General features: G+C 49.6%; 1 protein-coding gene across 1 annotated transcript in view; it reads left to right on the plus strand.

Annotated features, from left to right (window-relative positions):
- Positions 1-25,998, plus strand: part of ntn4 (netrin 4) — a 74,312-nt gene that overhangs the window by 38,740 nt on the left and 9,574 nt on the right. The window contains exons 4-8 of the mRNA XM_070897666.1: positions 846-972; positions 4,383-4,571; positions 9,715-9,928; positions 13,334-13,467; positions 15,733-15,801. Coding sequence (XP_070753767.1) covers positions 846-972; positions 4,383-4,571; positions 9,715-9,928; positions 13,334-13,467; positions 15,733-15,801 — 733 coding nt within the window. The remainder of the gene's footprint in view (positions 1-845; positions 973-4,382; positions 4,572-9,714; positions 9,929-13,333; positions 13,468-15,732; positions 15,802-25,998) is intronic.

Genomic DNA, 25,998 nt, shown 5'->3' on the forward strand with positions numbered 1-25,998 from the left:
CCTGGGAGTCTTTGCTCAGTGGTACCACTCACAGTCGACACGAGGTGGGGAGTTATACTGACAGCAGTGTGATCGGCTTGCTGAAGGGACCAGCCGCATGTGCTCTGTGTCAGCTGTGGCTCAGTGGGTAACACTCTCTCCTCTGAGTCAGAAGGTTGTGGGTTCAAGTCCCACTCCAGGGACTTGAGCACAAAATTCTTGGCTGACACTCCCAGTGCTGCACTGTTGGAGGGGCAGTACTGAGGGAGTGCTGCACTGTCGGAGGGGCAGTACTGAGAGAGTGCTGCACTGTTGGAGAGGCAGTACTGAGGGAGTGCTGCACTGTCGGAGGGGCAGTACTGAGGGAATGCCGTACTGTCGGAGGGGCAGTACTGAGGGAACGCCGCACTGTCGGAGGGGCAGTACTGAGGGAGCGCTGCACTGTCGGAGGGGCATACTGAGGGAGTGCTGCACTGTTGAAGTTTCCTTTAATTTGGTTGAAATGTTAAACTGAGGCCCGGACTGTCCCCTCAGATGCGCACAAAAGATCCCACAATCGGTGTTGGTGATGTTGGCTGAGTCCAATATTTATCGCCCGGCCAACATCACCATCACCGATTATGTGGTCATTTATTTCATTGCTGATTGTGGGAGCTTGCTGTGCACAAATTGGCTCCCACGTTTCCTACATTGCAAAGGTGACGACACTTCAAAAGTACTTAATTAGTTATAAAGTGTTTTGATACATCCTGAGTTTGTGAAAGGTGCTTTATAAATGCAAGTTTCCTTTTTTTCCCTTACAGTAAGTCACTGGCTGACCATCTCCTTCCCTAGTTGACTGGGTTCTCTGTCCATTTCTTTGACAGGTCCATGGCAAGTGTATCTGTAAGCACAATACTGTGGGCGAGCACTGTGGGAGTTGTGCTGCTCTATACAATGACCAGCCGTGGAGGTCCGCGGATGGGCAGAGGGGAGTTGCAAACCAGTGCCGAGGTGAGTAACGAAGGGGCTGCAGGTCTCTGCATTCCAATATTTACTGGAATGGTCCCAGGGATGAGGAACTTCAGTGATGTGGAGAGACTGGTGAGGCTGGGGTTCTTCTCCTTGGAGCAGAGAAGGTTGAGGAGAGATTTAATTGAGGTGTTCACAATTGTGAGGGGCATTGATAGAGTAGATAGGAAGAAACTGTTTCTATCAGCAAGGAGGTCGGTAACCAGAGGGCACAGATTTAAGATAAAGTAGGAGGAGATGAGGAGGACTCTTTTACACAGCGAGTTAATATGATCTGGAATGCGCTGCCTGACAGGGCGGTGAAAGTAGATTCAATAATAACTTTCAAACAGGAATTGGCGGTGCTTCCATGACCATCAACAAGTCTGTGGGCTGCGCCACCATCAACAAGATTGCAGGCTGCGCCATTTCCACCCCCATGGTGGGCAATGGTAGCCGACTGAGAGCATCCGCACAGTTCTCGGTACCTGGCCTGTGGCGGATGGTATAGTTATATGCTGATAGCGTGAGTGCCCACCTTTGTATGTGGGCTAAGGCATTAGTATTTATCCCCTTGTTTTCAACGAACAGGGATGTGAGGGGCTTGTGATCGGTTTCCAGCTCAAATTTGAGGCCAAATAGGTACTGATGCAGTTTCTTTACCCCGAACACACACGCTAATGCCTCTTTCTCAATCATGCTGTAGGCACTCTCGGCGTTAGACAAGCTCCTGGAAGCATAGGCGTCAGGTTGCAACTTCCCCGCAATGTTAGCTTGTTGTAATACACACCCGACTCTGTGCGACGATGCGTCACATGCTAGCACAAGTCTTTTACACGGGTTATACAATACAAGCAGCTTGTTGGAACATAAAATGTTTCTGGCTTTCTCAAAAGCAATTACTTGTTTTTTTCCCCATACCCAGTTCTCACCTTTGCACAATAACACATGTAGGGGCTCTAAAACGGTGCTTAACCCCAGTAGGAAGTTACCAAAATAGTTGAGGAGTCCCAGGAACGACCGCAGCTCCGTGACGTTCTGTGGCCTGGTCGCGTTCCTGATAGCCTCTGTCTTGCTGTCTGTGGGCCGAATACCGTCGGCCGCGCTCTTTCTCCCCAAAAACTCCACTTCTGTTGCCATGAAGACGCATTTCGACCTCTTCAGCCACAGCCCTACGCGATCCAGTCGCTGGAGGATCTCCTCCAAGTTTTGTAGGTGCTCAGCGGTGTCCCGACCCGTGACCAATATGTCGTCCTGAAAGACCACCGTGTGTGGTACCGACTTGAGTAGGCTCTCCATGTTTCTCTGGAAGATCGCTGCAGCTGACCGAATTCCAAACGGGCATCTGTTGTAGATGAACAGTCCCTTGTGCGCTTTGATGCAGGTAAGGCCCTTCGAAGACTCCTCCAGCTCCTGCGTCATGTAGGCCAAAGTCGGGTCGAGCTTGGTGAACGTCTTGCCTCCTGCCAGCGTCGCAAATAGGTCGTCTGCCTTAGGTAGCGCGTATTCGTCCTGTAGCGAGAAACGATTAATAATCGCTGCAAATCCTAACCGTGCCATCACTTTTGAGTACTGGAACAATCAGGCTGGCCCACTCGCTGAATTCCACTGGGGAGATGATGCCCTCGTGTTGCAGCCTGTCCGGCTCGATTTCCACTCTCTCCCTCATCATGTGAGGTACCGCTCGCGCGTTGTGGTGAATGGGTCGTGCCTCTGGGACCAAGTGGATCCGCACCTTCACCCTGGAAAAATTTCCAATGCCTGGCTCAAAAAGGGAAGGAAATTTGTTAAGAACCTGGGTACATGAGGCCTCATCGACATGTAATAGCGCTTGGATGTCATCCCAGTTCCAGGGGATTTTGCCCAGCCAGCTCCTTCCAAGCAGTGTGGGGCCATCGCCCGGGACAATCCAGAGTGGCAGTTCGTGCACCGTGCCCTCGTAGGTGACCTTGACCATGGCGCTGCCCAGGAAAGTGATAAGCTCTTTGGTACACGTTCTCAGTTTCGTGTGGATGGGGCTCAGGGCTGGTCTGAATGCCTTGTTGCACCACAGTCACTCAAACATCTTTTTACTCATGATTGGGCTAGCGCCAGTTTCCAGTTCCATGGCTACGGGTAAGCCATTCGATTTTACGTTTAGCATTATAGGTGGACGTTTCGTCGGAAATCTGGGCACCCGTGTACTTCAGCATCTGCCTCCTCTCTCTGAGGCTCGAAATTGCTTTGATCCACCATGGGCTGATCTTCCTCTGCCATGTGGTGGTTAGCAGGTTTTGCAGAGCTTGCCACTCGTTTGCAAGCTCATTGGAGGTGCTCCATTGTTCCACAGCTCTTGCAAACATACCCTTTGAAGCGGCATGAATAGGCTGAAGGGAAGCCTCCACAACACCAACAAGGTGTGAATTGCCTTGCATTCATCCTTTGTTCGGGACTCTCAGTCATCTGGGTCACCTGAGGCCTGCTGGCAGTTGCAGACTTGTGGGTTCTGCCCTGTACATTTCTGCTCACAAACACAGTTCCAGTTAATTTATTAACATTGCTAGCACTTGTGTGCTGAGAGATTTGTTTGGTGTTATCACTGCTGGATATAAACGCCTGTGCTATTGCAATGGCTTTACTGAGGGTCGGTGTCTCTACAGTCAAAAGTTTTCGTAGGATGGTCTCGTGGCCAATGCCCAGTATTGCTCCAGGAAGCCATCAAAATCACATTGTCCTGCAAGTCGCCTTAGCTCGTAGCTCGCCACTTCCTGACCTTCAGATTGCTGGCACATGTAGAACCGATACCTCGCCATCAGCATGCTCTCCCTCGGGTTAAGATACTCCCGAACCAGTGTACACAGCTCCTCATACAACTTATCTGTGGGTTTCACCGGAGCCAGAAGATTCTTCATGAGGCTGTAGGTCGGTGCCCCGAAGACTGTGAGGAGGACCGCTCTCCTTTTTGCAGCGCTTCCTTCTCCGTCCAGCTCGTTGGCTACAATGTACTGGTCTAACCGTTCAACTTAGGCATCCCAGTCCTCACCCTCCGAGAACTTCTCCAGGATGCCCACAGTTTGCTGCATCTTTGCGTTGGATTCGTATACTCGTCGCCAGTTATTGTATTCCTAACACAGATGAGGCTGCACACAGGGAGGTTAAAGTAACAATGACCTCAGTCTTTAATAAGACACTCCAGAGTGAGGAACAGGCCTTAGCGGCCGGCTTATATACAGTGCTCCCAAGGGATGCTGGGATCCCTTGGGACTTCAGGGGATGAGCTCTCTGGTGGCGGAACATGGGACTGCATGCTGTACAGATACACACCACAAACAATTGATCATTTAGTTCTTCTAATGAGGTTGTTCTATCAAATTTTCACTCTGTCTTGCTGGTTTGAAAGGATTTTAACTCCCTCCTCTTTCCCCTTGCGACAGAATGCGAGTGCAACGACCACGCTGACAGCTGCCACTTTGACCTCGGCATGTGGTTGGCATCGGGTAATCGGAGTGGCGGTGTGTGCGACAACTGCAAGCACAACACAGAGGGGCAGCACTGCCAACAGTGCCAACCAGGCTTCTACAGGAACCTCGGGGTTCCGCTCTCTGCCCCACACGCCTGCCTGGGTAAGAGCATTTCTGCTGTCATTTTTGGTACAAATGTAGCAGGAAATCCTCAATTGCTTCCTATTTTCTACGATTGTGTCTTTGAGAATCCAGGTATTGCATCAGCGGGGATATTTGTCCAGCTAATCCCCTTACCTTTTTCTACAACTTAATACCTGAGAAGATGGAGGCTGATTCTGGGGGAATATTTGAATAATGGTCATTATCTACTAATGAGGGTTAGAACCAGAAACCTTGATGGGTTTCAGGGGGAACGAGATAGGTTCTTGGCAATAACTGGGATTACCAATGCACTATGGGAGCACTGTGGATGGGTGAGCCAAAGGGGGCAGTGGTGTAATTGGTCTTTGCCAGGAGCCCATTTTGAAATCGATGGAAACAAAAATCGTACGCAGTGTAAAAGGAATGCCAATTGGCCATCACCCATTTTAAGCATCGACTCCACGGCCTCCTCCTGCCTGGAGCTGTGACCATGTGATCACAGCTGTTCCCGTGTGGCTGGTAACTGAGAGACACACAGGAATTTCTAGAGGGAAAAGACCAAGGTCTAGTTCACCTACCACTCTGGAGTCCCACAATACAATAATGGAGTTGTTGACCAATCACAGCAACCAATCTCTATCAGTAGTCTACAACAGACCCAGACATGAGGTGAGGAAAGCCCCAGTGGGGGAGAGCTTTGGGGACCACAGGCCCAGTCACCCGTTCCTCCCGACCCTGCGACACTCCCAACACGGCATGTCTCAAACTGCTCATATACTGTGTCCCCAAAATGTTATTTTCAGAAGGAGATAAATTCCATTTCTGATGTTCCCAGAGTCTTGTAAGTGGAAATAATGTTCGCAGTTTGATTTTTGCTGTGGGATCGCATATTCTACAGGGGATTATAACACCAACAGCAAACGCACCGTCCCCCTCTGTGTAACAGCCACGTGCAAATTGTTCAAAATAATTCAATTATACCAGCAGTCAGAGCACAGGATCGTTACTCCCCATGTACAATACACTCCCCATGTACAATACACTCCCCAGGATCATTATTCCCCAGATACAGTACACTCCCCAGGATCATTACTCCCCATGTACAATACACTCCCCATGTACAATACACTCCCCAGGATCATTATTCCCCAGATACAATACACTCCCCAGCATTGTTACTCCCCTTGTACAATACACTCCCAGAATTTGATAGAGGTGTTTAATCATAGAAACAGAGAAATTTACAGCACGGAAGGAGGCCATTTTGGCCCATTGTGTCCGCGCCGGCCGACCAAGAGCTATCCAGCCTAATCCCACTTTCCAGCTCTTGGTCCGTAGCCATGTAGGTTACGGCACTTCAGGTGCACATCCAAGTACTGTTTAAATGTGGTGAGGGTTTCTGCCTCTACCACCCTTTCAGGCAGTGAGTTCCAGACCCCCACCACCCTTTGAGTGAAGAAATGTCCCCTCAAATCCCCTCTAAACCTCCCCCCAATTACTTTAAATCTATGCCCCCTAGTTGTTGACCCCTCTGCTAAGGGAAATAGATCCTTCCTATCCACTCTATCCAGGCCCCTCATAATTTTATACACATCCGCCACCCCACCCCCTCAGCCTCCTCTGTTCCAAAGAAAACAGACCCAGCATCTCCAATATTTCCTCATAGTTAAAATTCTCCAGTCCAGGCAACATCCTTATAAATCTCCTCTGTACCCTCTCCAGCGCAATCACATCTTTCCTGTAATGTGGTGACCAGAACTGCACACCTTACTCCAGCTGCAGCCTAACCAGTGTTTTATACAGTTCAAGCATAATGCCCTTGCTGTTGTATTCCTTGCCTTGACTAATAAAGGCAAGTATTCCATATGCCTTTTTAACCACCTTATCTACTTGGCCTGCTACTTCAGGGATCTGCGGACTTGCACTCCAAGGTCCCTTTGTTCCTCTACACTTTTCAGTGTCGTACCATTTAATGTGTATTCCCTTGCCTTGTTAGACCTCCCCAAATCTCAAATGCATTATCTCACACATATCTGGACTGAGGTGATACACAGGCCACGTGAACTATGAAAGTATTCTTCATGCTTGCAATAAATAAGTTATCGCTCCTGATGTATATGAAGACATCTAGCAGCAGGACAATCGCTGTGAGGAAGCCCGTGCAAAGTCCTGTGTGATTAGAACATTAAGAACAGACACCTTCCATCGTGTTGTGTGGCACTACCAACATGCTAAATGGGATAGATTCAGAACAGATCTAGCAGCTCAAAACTGGGCACCCATGAGGCATGTGGGCCATCAGCAGCAGCAGAATTGTATTCCACCACAATCTGTAACCTCATGGCCCGGCATATCCCTCACTCTACCATTACCATCAAGCCAGGGGCAGACACTGGTTCAATGAGGAGTGTAGAGGAGTATGCCAGGACCAGCACCAGGTGTACCTAAAAATGAGGTGCCAACCTGGGGAAGCTGCACCACAGGACTACATGCATGCTAAATAGCGGAAGCAGCATGTTATAGACAGGGCTAAGTGATCCCACAATCAACGGATCAGATCAAAGCTCTGCAGTCCTGTCTTATCTAGTCCTGAATGGTGGTGGACAATTGAACAACTAACAGGAGGAGGAGGTTCCATGAATATTCCCTTCCTCAAAGATGGCGGAGCCCAGCACGTGAGTGCAAAAGACAAGGCTAAAGTGTTTGCATCCATCTTCAGCCAGAAGTGCCAAGTGGATGATCCATATCGGCCTCCTCCTGAGGTCCCCACCATCACAGAAGCCAGTCCTCAGCCAATTCGATTCACTCCACGTGATATCAAGAAACGGCTGAGTGCACTGGATACAGCAAAGGCTATGGGCCCTGACAACATCCCAGCTGTCGTGCTGAAGACTTGTGCTCCAGAATTAGCCGCAGCTCTGGCCAAGCTGTTCCAGTACAGCTACAACACTGGCATCTACCCGACAATGTGGAAAACTGCCCAGGTATGTCCTGTCCACAAAAAGCAGGACAAATCCAATCCGGCCAATTACCGCCTCATCAGTCTATTCTCAATCATCAGCAAAGTGATGGATGGTGTCGTCATCACTGCTATCCAGCGACACTTACTCACCAATAACCTGCTCGCCAATGCTCAGTTTGGGTTCCGCCAGGACCACTCGGCTCCAGACCTCATTACAGCCTTGATCCAAACATGGACAAAAGAGCTGAATTCCAGAGGTGAGGTGAGAGTGACTGCCCTTGACATCAAGACAGCATTTAACCGAGTGTGGCATCAAGGAGCCCTAGTAAAACTGAAGTCAATGGGAATCAGGGAAAAACTCTCCACTGGCTGGAGTCATACCTAGCACAATGGAAGATGGTTGTGGTGATTGGAGATCAATGATCACAGCCCCAGGACATCGCTGCAGGAGTTCCTCAGGGCAGTGTCCTGGGCCCAACCATCTTCAGCTGCTTCATCAATGAGCTTCCCTCCATCATAAGGTCAGAAGTGGGGATGTTTGCTGATGATTGCACCAGTTCCATTCGCAACTCCTCAGATAATGGAGCAGTCCATGCCCACATGCAGCAAGACCTGGACAACATTCAGGCTGGGGCTGATAAATGGCAAGTAACATTCGTGCCACACAAGTGCCAGGCAATGACCATTTCCAACAAGCAAGAGTCAAACTACCTCCACTTGGCATTCAATGGCATTACCATCATCAAATCCCCCACCATCAACACCCTGGGGGTCACCATTGACCAGAAACTTAACTGGACCAGCCACATAAATACTGTGGCTACAAGAGCAGGTCAGAGGCTGGGTATTCTGTGATGAGTGTCTCACCTCCTGACTCCCCAAAGCCTTTCCACCATCTACAGGACACAAGTCAGGAGTGTGATGGAATACTCTCCACTTACCTGGATGAGTGCAGCTCCAACAACACTCAAGAAGCTCGACACGATCCAGAACAAAGCAGCCCACTTGATTGGCACCGCATCCATCACCTTAAACATTCACTCCCTCCACCACCGGCGCACCGTGGCTGCAGTGTGTACCATCTACAAGATGCACTGCAGCAACTCGTCAAGGCTTCTTCGGCAGCACCTCGCAAACCCGTGACCTCTATCACCTAGAAAGACAAGGGCAGCAGGCGCATGGGAACACCATCACCTCCAAGTCACGCACCATCCTGACTTGGAAATATATCGCCATTCCTTCATCGTCGCTGGGTCAAAATCCTGGAACTCCCTCCCTAACAGCACTGTGGGAGCACCTTCACCACACGGACTGCAGCGGTTCAAGAAGGCGGCTCACCACCACCTTCTCAAGGGACAATTAAGGATAGGCAATAAATGCCAGCCTCGCCAGCGACGCCCACATCCCAGAACGAATTTTTTAAAACTATTAGGTGGTTGAAGGTGGTCAATCAAGTGGGCTGTTTTGTCCTGAATGGTGTCGAGCTTCTTGAGTGTTGTTAGAGCTGCACTCATCCAGGCAAGTGGAGAGTATTCCATCACACTCCTGACTTGTGCCTTGTAGATGGCGGAAAGGCTTTGTATTGACCAATAATCCAGAGAGCGAGTGTTCAAATCTCACCAATGGTTGTTTGCGAATGTGAATTCAGTTATTGAAAAAAAATCTCAAAAGAAAAATCTGGTTGTCGTTAAAAACCCAACTCATTCACCAATGTCCTTCAGGGAAGGAAACCTGCCGTCCTTACCCGGTCTGGGCCTGTCTCTGACTCCAGTCCCACAACCATGTGGTTGACTCTTAACTGCCCTCTGAAGTAACCTAGCATTTCGCTGAGCTGTCCCACAAGCCAACCAGGGATGGACAAGAAATGCTGGTCTTGCCAGCGAAACCCAGGTCCTGAGAATGAATTTTAAAAAGACGTCCATTGCCAATTACTGTGAGCGAGGAGATTCCCACCCCAAACACTATCAATGTGTCACATATTTCCCACAATACGTATATAGGTTTTAATTGTTTAGTGCTGGAAATATATCTGAACTGTATAGCCAGCAGGTAACTGCCCCGCCGTCAATAATTAGCCAATATTGTTGGGAGACGCGCAGTAACCAGCAGCATGGCGATGTGAAGCCAGCGCCATGTCCTGCTCTTTGTTGTTCAATCCTGGGTGCACTGAAAGTCTTCTCTTTATTTGTTTCATTCCAGCCTGCTCGTGCCACCCCGTTGGCTCTGCCACCTTGCCCTCCCGGCCCAACACCCCCTGCGACCCTGGCACCGGTGACTGTTTGTGTAAGCCTGGCGTGGCTGGGCCCCGCTGTGACCGGTGCATGCTGGGATACTGGGGTCTGGGAGAATATGGCTGCCGACCATGTGACTGCGCGGGAAGCTGTGACCCTTATAGCGGAGACTGCATCAGCAGGTGGGTACACTGTCAGCTCTGGGAGGGCACAGTGCAGCGGAGCTCAACGGAAAGGGGAAGAGGCATCACTTTAGACGGTTCAGTTGTCGAGTATTTGCATAACTATGATATGGGTGCTGGAAGAGTGACCTAGCCCTCAGGAGGGCAAATCCCATCACAGCAAGTGGAATTGAATTCAATAATTCCGCAATCTGTGCGCTGGCACTAGAAAAAAATTATCAGCTGACGGATTGTCGTAAATACCCAACTGGTTCCCTGATGTCCTTTAGGGAAAGGAGCCTGCCGACCTTACCCAGTCTGGTCCCACACATGCCCAAGTCCCACACTATGTGCTTAACCCTTAATGCCCTCGGTAGTGACCTGGATTACCGTACAGTGCCTGCTGGTGTCTGGGTCGTCGGAGCATACGAGCAGGAGGAGGCTGTTCTGCCCCTCTAGCCCACTCCACTACTCAGTTAAATCAGGGTTGATCTGTACCTCAACTCCAGTTAGCTACCTTGGTTCCCTATCCCTCGATACCCGTACCCAATAACAATCTGTCGATCGCAGTCCTGACAATTTCAATTGATGGCCTGCAACCACAGCCTTTTGGGGAGAGAATTCCATATTTCCACCACCTTTTGTGTCGAAAAATGTTTCCTGACATCACCCTGAACGGCCTGGCTCAAATATTATTCTCCTTGTTCGGGACTCCCCCACCAGCGAAATAGTTTCTCTCTCTCAACCCTATCAACTCATATTTTATCATTTTAAGCACCTCAATTAAATCACCCCTCAATCTTCTACACTCAAGGGAATACAATGTAACCCTTTAATCCCCGGTATTATTCTGGTGAATCTGCACTGCTCCCCCCACCGAGGCCGATATATCCTTCCCGCGGAGCGGGGCGGGGCCTAGATCTCAACCCACTGCTCCCATTGGGGTCTGACTATAGCACCACACAACTGAAGCAGCCCTCCCTCCCCTTTCTATTCCAGCCCCCTTGTGATAAAGGCCAACTTTCCATTAGTCTTTTTGTCCAGTGTACTAGTTTCCTGGGGGGAGAGGGTAAACACTCCAAATTCACATCCCATAGACTCTGAAGTAGTCGAGCAAAGCATTCATTTACAATCAGAGAATCAGAGAAATTTACAGCACAGAAGGAGGCCATTTCAGCCTAATCCCACTTTCTAGCTCTTGGTCCGTAGCCCTGTAGGTTACAGCACTTTAAGTACACATCCAAGTACTTTTTAAATGTGGTGAGGGTTTCTGCCTCTACCACCCTTTCAGACAGTGAGTTCCAGACCCACACCACCCTCTGGGTGAAGAAATTTCCCCTCAAATCCCCTCTAAACCGTCTGCCAATTACTTTAAATCTATGCCCCCTGGTTGTTGACCCCTCTGCTAAGGGAAATAGGTCCTTCCTATCCACTCTATCCAGGCCCCTCATAATTTTACACACCTCAATCAGGACTTCCCTCAGCCTCCTCTGTTCCAAGGAAAACAAACCCAGCCTATCCAATCTGTCCTCATACCTAAGATTCTCCAGTCCGGGCAACATCCTCATAAATCTCCTCTGTACCCTCTCCAGTGCAATCACGTCCTTCCTGTAATGTGGTGACCAGAACTGCACGCAGTACTCTAGCTGTGGCCTAACCAGTGTTTTATACAGTTCAAGCATAACCTCCCTGCTCTTGTATTTTATGCCTCAGTTAATAAAGGCAAGTATTCCGTATGCCTTCTTAACCACCTTATCTACCTGGCCTGCTACCTTCAGGGATCTGTGGACATGCACTCCAAAGTCCCTTTGTTACTCTACACTTCTCAGTGTCCTACCATTTAATGTGTATTCCCTTGCCTTGTTATCCCTCCCCAAATGCAATACCTTACACTTTCCCGGATTGAATTCCATTTGCCACTGTTCTGCCCATCCGACCAGTTCATTGATATCTTGCTGCAGTCTATGGGGCCAAGATTGATCAAAGGCAAGTTCCACCTATTTACCGTCGAAGAGACCGCTGAGATCCTGACGGTACTTTGGGCGGAAGTTTGGTCAAAAAAGGAGGATAAAAGCGCCTGGCGGCAAAAATGGGCATTACATGCTGATTCTGGGCGGTAGAGGGTGGTAGGTGGGAATTCTGGGCGGCAAATGCAATCCTGGAGAAAGTTACTCCGAGGCTGGACCAGGGAGGGGGATCGCACAAAAAAAATGCTTAAAAAATAAACAACAAAAAAAATCACAAAACCTTCAGAGGACCCTTTAACAAATAATCGCTGCAAAAGAAGTTAAAAAAATCTCACTTACCTTTAGCGCAGATCTTCATACCGACCATCCAGGTAAGACCCGCCCCCACGTGGCAGCCTTTCTCCTGCAGGAGCGGAGGACCGCTTGGATGAATCTCGGGCGGGCGGGAGGACTTTTTTCGGCATTGCATGCCGGCACACACTCCCCAACGTTCCTTCCACACCGCTGGCGAGAGGGTTTCACCAATTTCCCACGGAGGGGAGAGCGCCAAAAAAATGGTGGCAGCCATCGGCTGGACCAACAATTTCAGCCCCTATAGCTTTCTTCTTCATTATCAACCACACGGCCAATTTTTGTATCATCTGTAAACTTCTGAATCATACCCCCAGCATTCAAGTCGAAGTCATTGATGTATACCACAAAAAGCAAGGGACCCAGTACTGAGCCCCGCGGACTCTGAATCAGACCTCCGGGTAACCAGGGAGGGCAATAAATGCCGACCTTGCCAGCGACGTCCACAGCCCGAGAACGAGTAAAATAACTCGGTGTAAATTGAACAGGTCAATGACCCCTTTAGGGTAGCAGGGAAATGTAATAAATACACATCGTAAAAGGACCTACTGCCGTTCATGGTCTGCAGGATGTGAATGTCGACTATTTCCCCTTTAGTAACTGTTAGAGGCAGTGCATGGGACCCGAGAGGGGAGGGGCTGCCCCCCACCTCTCACACCCACGGACCTGTGGACTCAAACAGAGTCACCTTGAGAGGTGCCACGTGCAGCCCAGACGCCCCCCCACCCTCAAACTGCACCCAGCAAGAGCAGAAAGTGGAGTTGGGGGTGGGGGGGAAATAGCCCCACTCACAAATTATAACGTGTGCTAATTACAATGCCCCAGCTTGTGGGCTGACGTCCAGCAAGGTACTTGTGTCTAGTGGCAGTGGAGTGGCCCCTCCCCAGCGTGTCTAGCCAGTTCTCCTGGCAGGGGGCTGGGAGTCAGACTGGCGACCTGCCCAGGCACTCAGGGACTTGGTTATGGAAAGCCCCAGGGAGACAACTGCTCATCTGTGGAAGGAATGGCCAGCCATCATGGGCCACCAGTCATTGAAGAGAATACCAATTAAGAGAAAACGGTTTTAATGTCCTTCACCCTATTGACGTGTTTTCATTGAATCCGACAGCCATGCAGATACAGGCTGGCACCACGGGTCTGCAGACACAGCACAAAACCAGGGCCATCCCTCAGCACTCACTGCACGAGAATACACCTGGAGCTGGGAGGACGAGCAAGGCTTCTCCGCTCTTCGACATTCAGGTGAGCAACTTCATTCCTCACAATTCCCATCAAATCCCGGACAAAGATTCCCGTTTCCCAGTCATTATCATGGAATCAAATGTAGGTTTGTGCTACTTGTGATCTTACATAAGAACATAAGAAATAGGAGCAGGAGTAGGCCATCTGATCATGGTCTCAACTCCACTTCCCTGCCCGCTCTCCATAATCCTTTGCTCCCTTATCGCTCAAAACTCTTGTCTATCTCCGCCTTAAATATATTCACTGACCCAGCCTCCACAGCTCTCTGGGGTAGAGAATTCCCATAGATTCACGATCCTCTGAGAGAAGATATTCCTCCTCATTTCCATTTTAAATGGGCGACCCCTTATTCTGAGTCTTTTACCTTGACTTTGGGCAAGGGGGTAAAAGAGGCGATAGTGAATCGGCAGCCCATGGGACATCTCTCCTCGGTCCTATTTCCATTGACTTTATTGGGGAGAGCTGTAAACGGGCCACTGACTCACTGTCATTCCTGTTATACAATCGCACAAAGTCAAGCTCTACCCCAAAGAGCCTAGACTTCTGTAGCTACGAATACTGTAATCAGCTCAAGAATTACTGCTCTTGTGTCTTCACAGCAGCAGATAACTTGCCCCATTAATACTCGAGAACCATGGAATCTTACAGCATAGAGGAGGCCATTGGGTCCATTGTGCCTGTGCAGGCTCTGTGACAGAGCGATCCAATCAGTCCCACTCCCCGCTCTTTCCCCACGGCCATGCAATTTTTCTATTTCAAGTATTCATCCAATTCCCTTTTGAAATTTACTGTTGAATCTGCTTCCACCGTCCATTCAGGCCGCGCGTTCCAGATCATAACAACTCGCTGCATTAAAAAACTCTCATCTCCCTGGGGTTCTTTTGCCGATTATCTTCAATCTGTGTCCCTCTGGTTACTGACCCTCCTGCCCCTGGAAACAGTCTCTCCTTATTTACTCTGTCAAACCCCTTCATAATTTTGAACACCTCTACTAAATCTCCCATAAACCTTCTCTGCTCTCAGGAGGACTAATCAGACTGTTTGTTGTGATAAGCTGCTTATGTAAGAGTAAAATCGAGGACGCGGTACTGACAGAATGATGGATGAGCTTGCGTCCCCTGACACAGACTGTGCTGGAAGGGGAAATTGGAAAAGGCAGCCACGAGTGGCGGGGTTTGAAATCTGGGCAGCTTCACAGCCTCTCCATTCAGGGAGAGTGTGTGTGGCATAAAAATAGCAAACAACAGCATCAAATAACTTTCAGCAGACACATACGGTGATATGAAAAGGTGTCCTTCGAGCCTGTCCCAAACACTCACAATGTAACTAAGCATCATGTCTCCCAGTGTTCCCTACCACCAGCAGCAGTACCACCTCCTGGGAGAGGCTAGGAAGCAGATTAAAAACCCCGAGGCAATCAGAATGTGTTTCAGGAGCTCACCCAGACTGTGAGGTGCAAACCCAATGTCCCACCCGCCTTCTGCACACCGTGATATCCGCCACCGTGAGGAGCCTATCCAGCTCCTCCGTGAACCGTTGCAGCCAGTCCGCACTGAGCTCTAACTTGTTCCAAGTGTAAATCACCCTCGGCACAAAGAGAAACCTCCAGACACATCAAATCCAGGCCTGTGCTGGTGTACTTGATACGCAGCACGGCCTCCTGCTGTCCCTACACTGTCAGGTTCACATAGTCTGTCCACACAGACACAGCCGACTGATGGTTGGTTGTGCACAGACTGGGCACCAGTGTCCGTGAGCTGGGTGTTTGAGAAATGCAGTGACTTGATGCCCGCCTGTATGCCAGTTGGAATCGCAGGCAGATTGGGCACAAACGTGAGCGCCTCACATGGACCAGGTGTCCAGCTTTGATGAAACCTGCTCCAGCTCCAGCCCCCCTCATTGGGGGCAGTTTAAACCTAATCCACCCAGCGTCAAACTGACGGGATCGGGGTGGACTCCCATTTTACACCCAGTCTGATTTTACTCTCCACTGAAGTCATTGGAGGTTAAAATGAGGCCAGTGTGTGAAACAGGCTGTATCGGGCGGGTTACAATTACCCCAGATTGTGTCAGTAGGATGTTGATTGTAATTCAAAATGACCAGAAAGTGTTCTTGGGAATAAAGTGAAGTTGTTTTGAAAGATAACATTCATGTAAGTAATATTTTTTTTTCCAGATTTGTTTAGTCTCCATCGAAACTTGCTCAGACACACACTGCATCTGACACTGTTCCCTCTGAGCTAATATTTTAACTCTTCCTTTCAGGGAAGTGTGAGTGCAGAAACCAGGTCTTGAGAAATCCCAAAGTCTTCTGCAACATGAAGTATACGTTTGGTGAGTCGCACTGTGCTGGGAGACAGTCTGGTCACTATATCGAGGTCTGACTACACAGCCGGGTGCACCAGGGGAGGGGTGTTAGTTCTGCTGCCCCCCTCCATCCATGTCAGAGGGGGCATGTCTGAGAAGTCCCGCCCTTCCCCCCACTCCAGCACACCCTTCCCAAGGCCCAGCACAACTCTCAGCAGCTGAGAGCAGGCATGGCTTCCACTGAGAGTCTTTACAGAGGAAAGAGAACTGATCCCGGACCAGGTGGATTACTTTTAAGAGATACCAGAGTGGCTCTTTCCTCAGCCTGGGGCAGGGTTTGGGGGGGGCAGGTTTTTTTTTGGGGGGGCAGGGTTTTGGGGGGGGGCAGGGTTTGGGGAGCGGGGTTTGGGGATCAGGGTTTGGGGGAAAGGGTTTGGCGAGCAGGATGTGGGGGGGCAGGGTATGGGGACAGGGTGTAGGGAGCAGGGTTTGGAGAGCAGGGTTTGGGGGGCAGGGTTTGGGGGTGGGATTTGGGGGGGCATGGTTTGGGGAGCGGAGTTTGAGGGGCAGGGGTTGGGAAGGCAGAATTTGGGGGAGGCGGGGTTTGAGGGGGCAGGATTTCGGGGTCAGGGGTTGGGGGGGTAGGGTTTGAGGGGGCAGGGTTTGGGGGTCAGGGGTTGGGGGGGTAGGGTTTGAGGGTGCAGGGTTTGGGGGGTAGGGTATGGGGTAGGGTTTGGGGGAGCAGGGTTTGGGGGGGCAGGGTTTGGGGTTGGGGGGGTAGGGTTTGGGGGGGCAGGATGGGGGCGGGGTTTGGGGGGGTAGGGTTTGGAGGGCAGGGTTTGGGGGGCAAGATGGGGGGCGGGGTTTGGGGCGGTAGGGTTTGGGGGGCAGGGTTTGGGGGGGCAGGGTTTGGGGGGAAGGGTTGGAGGTGGTAGGGTTTGCGGGGGTAGGGTTTGGGGGGCAGGGTTTAGGGGTGGTAGGATTTGGGGGGCAGGGTTTAGGGGTGGTAGGGTTTGGGGGGGTAGGGTATGGGGGTAGGGTTTGCGGGGGTAGGGTTTGGGGGGCAGGTATGGGGCAGGGGTTGGGGGGGTAGGGTTTGGGGGGGCAGGGTATGGGGGGTAGGGGTTGGGGGGGTAGGGTTTGGGGGTGGTAGGGTTTGGGGGGCAGGGTATGGGGGCAGGGGTTGTGGGGGTAGGGTTTGGGGGGGTGGGAATGGGGGCAGGGGCTGGGGGGGGCAGGGTTTGGGGTGGTTGGGTGGGCAGCCTTGTGCCGTTCACCCTGACTACAGCCGATCGGTGCAGGTGCCAAGGAAGCTCTGCCAATCCACCATGACATTGTGGGTGACCCCAGCCCCACAGTTCAGGAATGGTATCTTCGGGCTTGAGCGCACTAGGTTCCACTCCATCTCACTTCCTCTGACAGAGCAAGGCCACCGAAATATCGCCCCGCCCCCGCAATGTGCACAGACTCCGTGTCATGTTTTGCCTGAAGAAACCATTTGCCGTACATTTCCAATGTTGTAAAGAGCGATGTGACAGATACGAGCAGGATATTTGGGGTGTGGATCACAGACCCATTCGAGGAGGCCTGTGGACTAAAATGGCAGAACACTGCTCTCCACATTGGCTGATCTGGGTGTGACATTGTTGTCACTGCTAACCTTCGCTCCTGGTTTACCCCACAGACTGAGGGATGCCAATCTTAGGAGCTTTATATGAGGGCAGGAGAATAGATTTACCGGGAGGGGGCTCCTGCTCAGAGGTGTCTGCATGGAGATACCTCCGGAGCAGATTCTTCCCCCCGGAAATGAAGAACGATAATGTGAGTGTGACTGAAGCGGCAAAGCATTGAGGTAAATGCATACCTCGTACTGAAAGCCCAGCACAGCAGTCAGGGTTCAAGAATAGCAACAACTTGCATTTATATAACGCCTTTAACATCGAGAAACATTCCAAGCCGCTGCACGAGGCTGTGATCAGCGAAAAATGGAGATAATAGGAGTGGTGACAAAGAGGTGGGTTTTAAGGAGGAGTGGGCGGTGTCGAGGTTTAGGAGGGAATTCCAGAACATGGGGCCAGAGTTGGAAGAATACAGAGCTCTCAGAGGGGTGTAGGGCTGGAGGGGGTTACAGAGATAAGGAGAGGTGTAGGGCTGGAGGAGGTTACAGAGATAGCGAGGGGTGTAGGGCTAGAGGAGGTTACAGAGATAGGGAGAGGTGCAGGGGCTGGAGGAGGTTACAGAGATAGGGAGAGGTGTAGGGGCTGGAAGAGGTTACAAAGATAGGGAGGGGTGTAGGGCTGGAGGGGGTTACAGAAATAGGGAAGGATGTTGGGGCTGGAGGAGGTTACAGAGATCGGGAGGAACAAGGCCATGGAGATTTAGACATGATACGTCCTTACTATACAGTATAAATGCACACGAGGCCCATGCTTGAGAGAAGGTCAGTCTGTGACCTGTCCTTTAGTCCTAAGCACTCCAAGTGATGAAGGTGGGTGGAGCTTCCCCTTTTGTACCTGAAGGCCCAAGTTAGGAGTGTCTCCCACCTAGTGGTTATTGTTCTCACAGTGTAAAACGTAGGTCAGATTATACATGGGTTACAATGCTGGTTGAGTACATGACATCACCTCCACCCCAAAGTCTTATTGGGATCACAGGTTGAGTCTCTCTGGTGGTTTATGCTCCCTTGTAGAGCACCTGAGTTGGGGCTCCGATTGTTGGGCGCTGGCCTGAGTGTCTGCTGTTTGCAGTGCCTCAAGCCTGTCCAGACTGCCCACAGTGACTGGGCTCTCCTCCCTTTGGTTCCGGTGTTCGGTCACCTGTGGTGGAGTGAACTCTACATCGTGTTCTTCCTCTGCTTCTTCTATGGGGTTGCTGAACCTCCTTTTTGTTTGATCCACGTGTTTGCGGCAGATTTGTCCATTGGTAAATTTAACTGCCAGAATCCTATTTCCCTCTTTGGCAATCACAGTGCCTGCGAGCCATTTGGGCCCTGCAGCGTAGTTGAGGACAAAAACAGGTTCATTTATATCAATACATCGCGCCCTCGCATTCTTGTCATGGTAGTGATATTGTGACTGGCGCCTGCTCTCGACAATTTCTTTCATGGTGGGGTGTATAAGGGTTTTGAGCGTCCTTTTCATTAGTAGCTCTGCGGGTGGAACCCCTGTGAGCGAGTGTGGTCGGGATCTATAGGCCAACCGGAGGCTTGATAAGCGTCTTTGTAGGGAACCCCCTTAGATTCTGAGCATCCCCTGTTTGATTATCTGCACTGCTCGTTCTGCCTGGCCGTTTGAGGCCGGCTTGAATGGTGCCGTTCTGACATGGTTAATTCCATTGCCTGCCATGACGTCCTGGAATTCAGTGCTTGTGAAGCACGGGCCATTGTCGCTGACCAAGACGTCCGGTCGACCGTGGGCGGCGAACATTGCCCGTAGACTTTCTACCGTGGCAGAGGATGTGCTTGAATTTAAAATGTCACACTCGATCCATTTGGAGTAGGCATCTACTACAACCAAAAACATTTTTCCCATGAAAGGACCTGCGTAGTCCACATGGATGCGTGACCAAGGCTTGGCGGGCCATTGCCAGGGGCTAAGGGGGGCTTCCCTGGGCGCATTGCCCAGCTGGGCACACGTGTTGCACCTGCGAACACAAAGTTCCAGATCTGCGTCTATCCCTGGCCACCAAACGTGTGACCTGGCAATTGCCTTCATCATGACAATGCCCAGGTGCTCATTGTGGAGTTCTCTGATGAACACCTCTCTGCCCATCTGGGGCATGACTACGCGGTTTCCCCACAGTAGGCAATCGGCCTGAATCGCGAGTTCATTCCTGCGCCTGTGAAATGGTTTAAATTCCTCAGGGCATGCCCTGTACGTGGCTGCCCAGTCCCCATTCAGGACACATTTCTTGACTAGAGACAAGAGCGGGTCTCTATTTGTCCAGACTTTAATCTGACGGGCTGTCACGGGTGAGCCTTCGCTTCCGAAAGCTTCAACAGCCATGACCATCTCAGCAGCATGCTCGGTTGCGCCCTCAGTGGTGGCTAGTGGAAGCCTGCTGAGTGCATCGGCGCAGTTTTCAGTGCCCGGTCTGTGCCGAATTGTATAGTCATAGGCGGCTAACGTGAGTGCCCACATCTGTATGCGGGCCGATGCATTTGCATTTTTGGCCTTGTTGTCAGCCAAAAGGGACGTTAGGGGTTTGTGATCTGTCTCCAGCTCAAATTTCCTGCCAAATAGGTACTGGTGCATTTTCTTTACAGCATATACACATGCGAGCGCCTCCTTTTCTACCATCCCGTAACCCCTTTCTGCCTGGGACAGACTCCTGGAGTGCAACACACACCCGACACCATAGGACGATGCATCGCACGTTAACACAAGTTTCTTACATGGGTCGTATACTGTTAACAGAGTATTGGAACATAACAAATTGCGTGCTTTATTAAAAGCCCTTTCCTGGCTGTCCCCCCAGATCCATTCGCAACCATTGCGTAGGAACACGTGTAGCGGCTCTAGCAGCGTGCTCAATTTGGGAAGAAAGTTACTGTTAGATCTCTTAATTTCCAATGAAATACGAACTCCGATGGTATTTTTAACTGTTTAATCTTGGCAGAGAGCAACAAACTGCTAGCTGATTGCCAGTTCCTTTGTCTTACTGAGACACATGGTCAAAATGGCTGTATTTATGCCTAGATCAATTTACAGAAAAGAACTCGCCTTCTTTGACCTTATTGGCTCACTACCCAAGGTCCGAAAATGTCAAGTTGATGGATGACTGCACGCAATGTGGCTGAAATGCATGTAGCATCTCTGACTTGTTGTCTGTCTAAATGCAGCCTGTTTGAATTCTCTATCAATCCCCCCTTTGATTCTTTCACAAACTGAATCATAAAACATCAGGTATCACTGGTTAAACATTCTACAAAATAATTTCATACATGTTAATAGAGTTTCCTTCTAAAATTTGTTGATGTGTTTCGCCACATGTCTGGGCTAGTGGCTTCCACACAAATTTACACCAACCCGAGTTCCATCGTGGCCACAATGGAAGTCTTGTTTTAGTAGGTTAATTAACCTTATTCCAATTTAATCCAAATCAATATCTTAATTCAACCAGTAAACAACCTTTCCTTAAGCATTACATACCCCTGTTCCACGTACAGACGGTCTGCTGGGACCTGCAAGGTGTCTCGCAACAACATTTAATCAACATAAACAAACAATATAAAAGTAAAAGGTATTTACATGTAATTCCCTTGCTACCCTATTATTTCCCTTTGGTGCAGAGGGTCGGCTAGTAAGAAGTAGGCCTATGCCTAGAATACCTACAATCAATACTACAGTAAATTTATACATTTTCGCAAAAAGTAATTGTCCTTATTAGATTTCAGCTTCAGTTACGGGTGCTCGTTTAACGTGTGAAGCGTGGATCCAGGCTTTCTTTCCTTGGACTTTAACAGCTGCCTGGGTGGTCAATAACACTTGATAAGGTCCCTCCCACTTGGCACCCAAAGGTTCTTTATGCAACTTTTTCACATAGACCCAGACTCCCGGGATGATGTCGTGTCCTCCTTCGCGTGGATTACCCCAAGCTGCCGATACCTGTCGGGAAACAGAACTAATAGCATTGGTAAAGTTCTGACAGTATGATAACAAAGTGTCACTCATTAAGTGAACATCAGCTTTCCGTAAATCGATAGTTCCTGGCAGCGACATGGGTCTTCCTGTTATAATTTCAAATGGGCTTAGACCTGTAGTTCTGTTCGGGGTTGCCCTAATGCTACATAGCACTATTGGTAGTGCCTGGGTCCATGGTGTTCCTTCTTGGTGATATTTGGCAAGCCGTTGTTTCAGAGTTCGATTCATTCGTTCTACTTGTCCTGATGATTGTGGATGATAAGGACAGTGTAAATCCCAAGTAATGTTCAGTAACCTACAGACTTCTTTGCAGACAGCACCTGTGAAGTGTGTTCCCTGATCTGAGTCAATGCTACTCGGGACTCCCCATCGGGGAATGTAATCCTTACACAAGACCTTTGCAGTGTGATTGGCTGTGGCTCTTTTAGTTGGGACAACTTCTACCCATCTAGAGAATCTGTCGACCATAACAAGAATGTTAGTGTATCCTTGGCATGAAGGAAGAGATATATAATCAACCTGCAGATGCTGGAATGGTCCGACAGGGGCAGGGGGCCTCAGTTGGGGCATTATTGTGATGGGTCCAGAATTATTTTTCTGGCAGACCACACAGCGGTCTGTTACCAGCTGGGCATGTTTTTTAAATCCCCGACCCCACCAGCTTTTCTGGAACCGTGCCGTCATCTGTTGTGAGGCCAAGTGTCCCCACGAGTGGATCTGTTGGGCTAAAAAAGGCATAAGCGCTTGTGGCGTGACTGGCTTGTCGGTAACTCTATGTTCCGGTTTGAGGGCATTAAAAATGGTGGAGGGATCTGCGACCAAAGGAGCTTTTTGATCAATACACTGGTTAGCTTTCCTATAATCGACAGTCAAACGCCAAGTCTCATTAGATTTCTGTACTGGCCACACGGGGCTATTGGAGGAGCTATGTGTTTTAATAAGCACCCCTTGTTTCTCCAATTGCTGAATAACTGGTAAGATTCCCGCGATGGCAGTTGGACTGATGGGATACTGTTTAGTGCATGGAGGCTTGGTCCCGGTAAATGACGCAGGCTCCATCTGGAGTAGGCCACAATCGTTCTTATCTTTAGCCCATATCAGGTGTTCCTTCAATTCTTCTTTCTTCAAAGTTCTAATTGACCATGTCACCCGACCATCCTCGAAATGCAACGATGAATCTATTTGGATTAGAACATCCATTCCCAAAAGGGGTTGATCTACTGGGCCTATCCAGACTGGCGTGGTTAGTTCATGTGGACCCAGCCCTATAAGTACCGGTGTTGTCCTTTTAATTTCCATTTTATGGCCCCCAACTCCATAGGCTGTACGTGCCCTACCATCCAACGGCAAAAAGTCTCCATATTGTAGGGGTAAGCATGTTAATTCCACCCCTGTGTCTAAAAGACAGTCCACATCCTTATCGCCCACCCTCACAGTTATATATAGCCCATCTCCCCTCTGTTGTATTAGTGCGAGGAGCGGGGCCAGGGTGGGCTCTAATCGTTTTTTGCTATCCCAAGTAACTCCTTCTGTTGTTGTATTGTCAGTCGCTTAAATGCTTCTATGAGGTCGTTATCTTGCGACAAGCCTGGTTTGTTGGCTGAATTGTATCCCTGGCTGCGTCCTCTTCCCCAGCCATGACCTTGCTGTTTTGCCCTGCACGTCTTGGCCCAGTGACCTTCTTTCCCACAATAATGACATTTTCCGGGTAATTTTCCTAATGACTGTTTATCGGAATCCTGGGATTTCCATCCCATAGCCTGTACAGCTCGGACTTTAGCTCCCATATCCCGATCTAATTGGTTACATCGATCCACCAATGCTGCAAAGGTAGTTCCTCTACCTTCCCAGTCCGGCAACACTACCTTAAGCATTTTGGACAGTTCTGGCTTTAGACCTGCCACGAAAGCTGCTTTCAGGGGTCCAAACACTTGTTCATCCATTTCCTCATCCGTATTATTCATACCCGAATGTTCTAGCCACGTGCATCTAAACCGCTCGTCATACTCCAGGACCTCCTCTGTTCCTTTCTGTTGGCAGGCTGCAATTTTTCCCCAGTCTGTCTTAGCTGGACTGAAGGCTTGCAGCCAGTGTTTAATCGCCTCCCATCCTGCGTTTAATTCTTGCTCATTCTGCCCCAAAGCTTCATCTACCTTGTCGTGCAATTTTCTTCCGTGTTTTTGGCACCATTATGGTCAAAATTTGCACTCCATCCCAGGGATGAAGTTGATATATATTTCTTAAGCGGTCCAATTGGTCCCACGTTTATACTCCCCCTTTCTTTGGATTGGGCAATTCCTTGGACCATTTATTAATTTTCTCTGGGTCTGCCGGAGCATGAACTAAGTATTCTTCATACACCCTTCTCTTTGTTTTTTTGGCTCCGCCCTCATCCGCAGTCTCTTCTGATTTGACTACAACTCGTCTTTTTTTAAACGGGGCAAAGCGCACCCCTAATTCTTCATCATCCTCCGACACTATATTGTCGGAGGATTCAGAAACCGTATCTATTCCTCGGTCGTGTCTTCGGGTTTGCGCTTTTAATTTATCCAAACATGGGTACCCTGGGAATTGATCAATACATTTTCCTTTTCCTATTACTGTCTCTTGATCTAATGATTTTTTCCTTTCTTTAATTTCACCTTTAAGATCTTTAACTTCCGCTTCCAGCTTTTCAAGTTCAAGCTTTTTCTGTCGCAGTTGTGCACAAACAGCTTGCAATTGATCCTTTGTACTGGTCAGTTCTCGATCATGTTGGGAACGCATTATAATTTCATTCCGCTTTCGGATCTGGCCCATAACCGCTAGGGACCATCTAGTTCGCTCTTTATTTTTCATACGGGTCGGTTTTCCCCAGACCCTTTTAATCACCACATATCCTGACCGACCCATCCACCTTGAGCATGATCGGGCTCACCCAGTCACTGAATTCGACTGGCAAGATGATGCCTTTCCTCAGCAAGCAGTCCAATTCGCCTTCTATCTTTTCCCGCATCATGTACGGCACCGCTCTGGCCTTGTGGTGTACTGGTCTGGCGTCCGGGTTTATGTGAATCACTACCTTGGCCCCCATGAAAGTGCCAATGCCGGGTTGAAATAGTGAGTTAAATTTGTCCAGGATCTGTGAACATGATACTCGCTTCACAGAGGAAATTGCATTGACATCGCCCCATTTCCAGTTCATGACAGAAAGCCAACTCCTCCCCAGTAGTGCGGGACCATACCCTGGGACAATCCAGAGTGGCAACCTGTTCTCCGAATCTTTGTGGGTCACGACTACCATGGCGCTGCTTAGCACCGGAATGATCTGCTTTGTGTAAGTCCGTAGCTGTGCGTCAATCGGCAATAATTTTGGCCTCCTGGCCTTGGATGCCCACAACTTTTCAAGCTGTTTGATACCCATCAGAGGCTGGCTGGTCCCGTGTCTAGCTCCATTGATACTGGGGTGCCATTGAGGAGCACTTTCATCATTATCGGTGGCATCCTGGTGTATGAACTGTATACGTGCTCCACATGAACTCGCTGAACTTCAGCTTCCAGCGATTTCCCCCAGTGTTCATTTCTGCAGGTATTTTGCTCATCTCTGCAAACTCCGGCTGAGTGTGTGCCTCCACGCCTCCAACATGAGCTGTTGTTGGAAACAAAAGGTCCCTTGCCAGTCGATCGTCCCTGACTGCCCCTGTTATTGTCCTTGAGTGTGCCATTAACAAGTGTTGATGGCCCCATTACTGGCCGCATTGTCCCTTGCAATGGCGTGAATCGCTGTTCAGCTTGCCATTGTCTCTGTCGAACTCCCCCTCTGGGTTCGACTACATGTTGGGGCATGCCCGATTGCCCCTGTCTGCCTGGAGAACTGTGTGCTGCTTTAACAATGTTGAATCTCTGTCCCAACCATTCCTTAACACAGTACCACTTGTCTGTTCTGCTAGTGGCCATGCTCGCGTGGTTTAAATCCCAGTTTCTCATCGCCATTGATAGGTCCTTACTATACAGTATAAATGCACACGAGGCCCATACTTGAGAGAAGGTCAGTCTGTGACCTGTCCTTTATTCCTTAGCACTCCAAGTGATGAAGGTGGGTGGAGCTTCCCCTTTTATACCTGAAGGCCCAGGTTAGGAGTGTCTCCCACCTAGTGGTCAGTGTTCTCACGGTGTACAATTTAGGTCAGTTTATACATGGGTTACAGTGCTGGTTGAATACATGACAAGACACAAGGATGAGAATTTTAAATTTAATGCATTAGGAGACTACGGGGCAATGTAGATTAGCAAGGACGGGTGATGGGTGAGCGGGACTTGGCGCGGGATAGGGTATGGGCAGCTTGTGCCCTCAATCCTAAAGGCAGAAGGACAATTGCAGCTGGAAGCTCTTAACCCTTCGTTGCACGTTTGCTGGGAAAACAGAACATTGCAGAATGATTTCTTGAACTGGAATGCAAAGGAACAGATAATGTCTGTTTTATGTTCCTGGAGGAAGGCAGTGAGACTAAAACAATTCCTTGCTCAGATTGTCTCATAATTTCCAATTAATGAAACAACAAGAGTCTGAATAAGCACATCGTGATATTTGATATCCTTGAGT

This window comes from Pristiophorus japonicus, chromosome 13 (genome assembly GCF_044704955.1).
Source record: "Pristiophorus japonicus isolate sPriJap1 chromosome 13, sPriJap1.hap1, whole genome shotgun sequence".
NCBI classification, from domain to species: Eukaryota; Metazoa; Chordata; class Chondrichthyes; family Pristiophoridae; genus Pristiophorus; species Pristiophorus japonicus.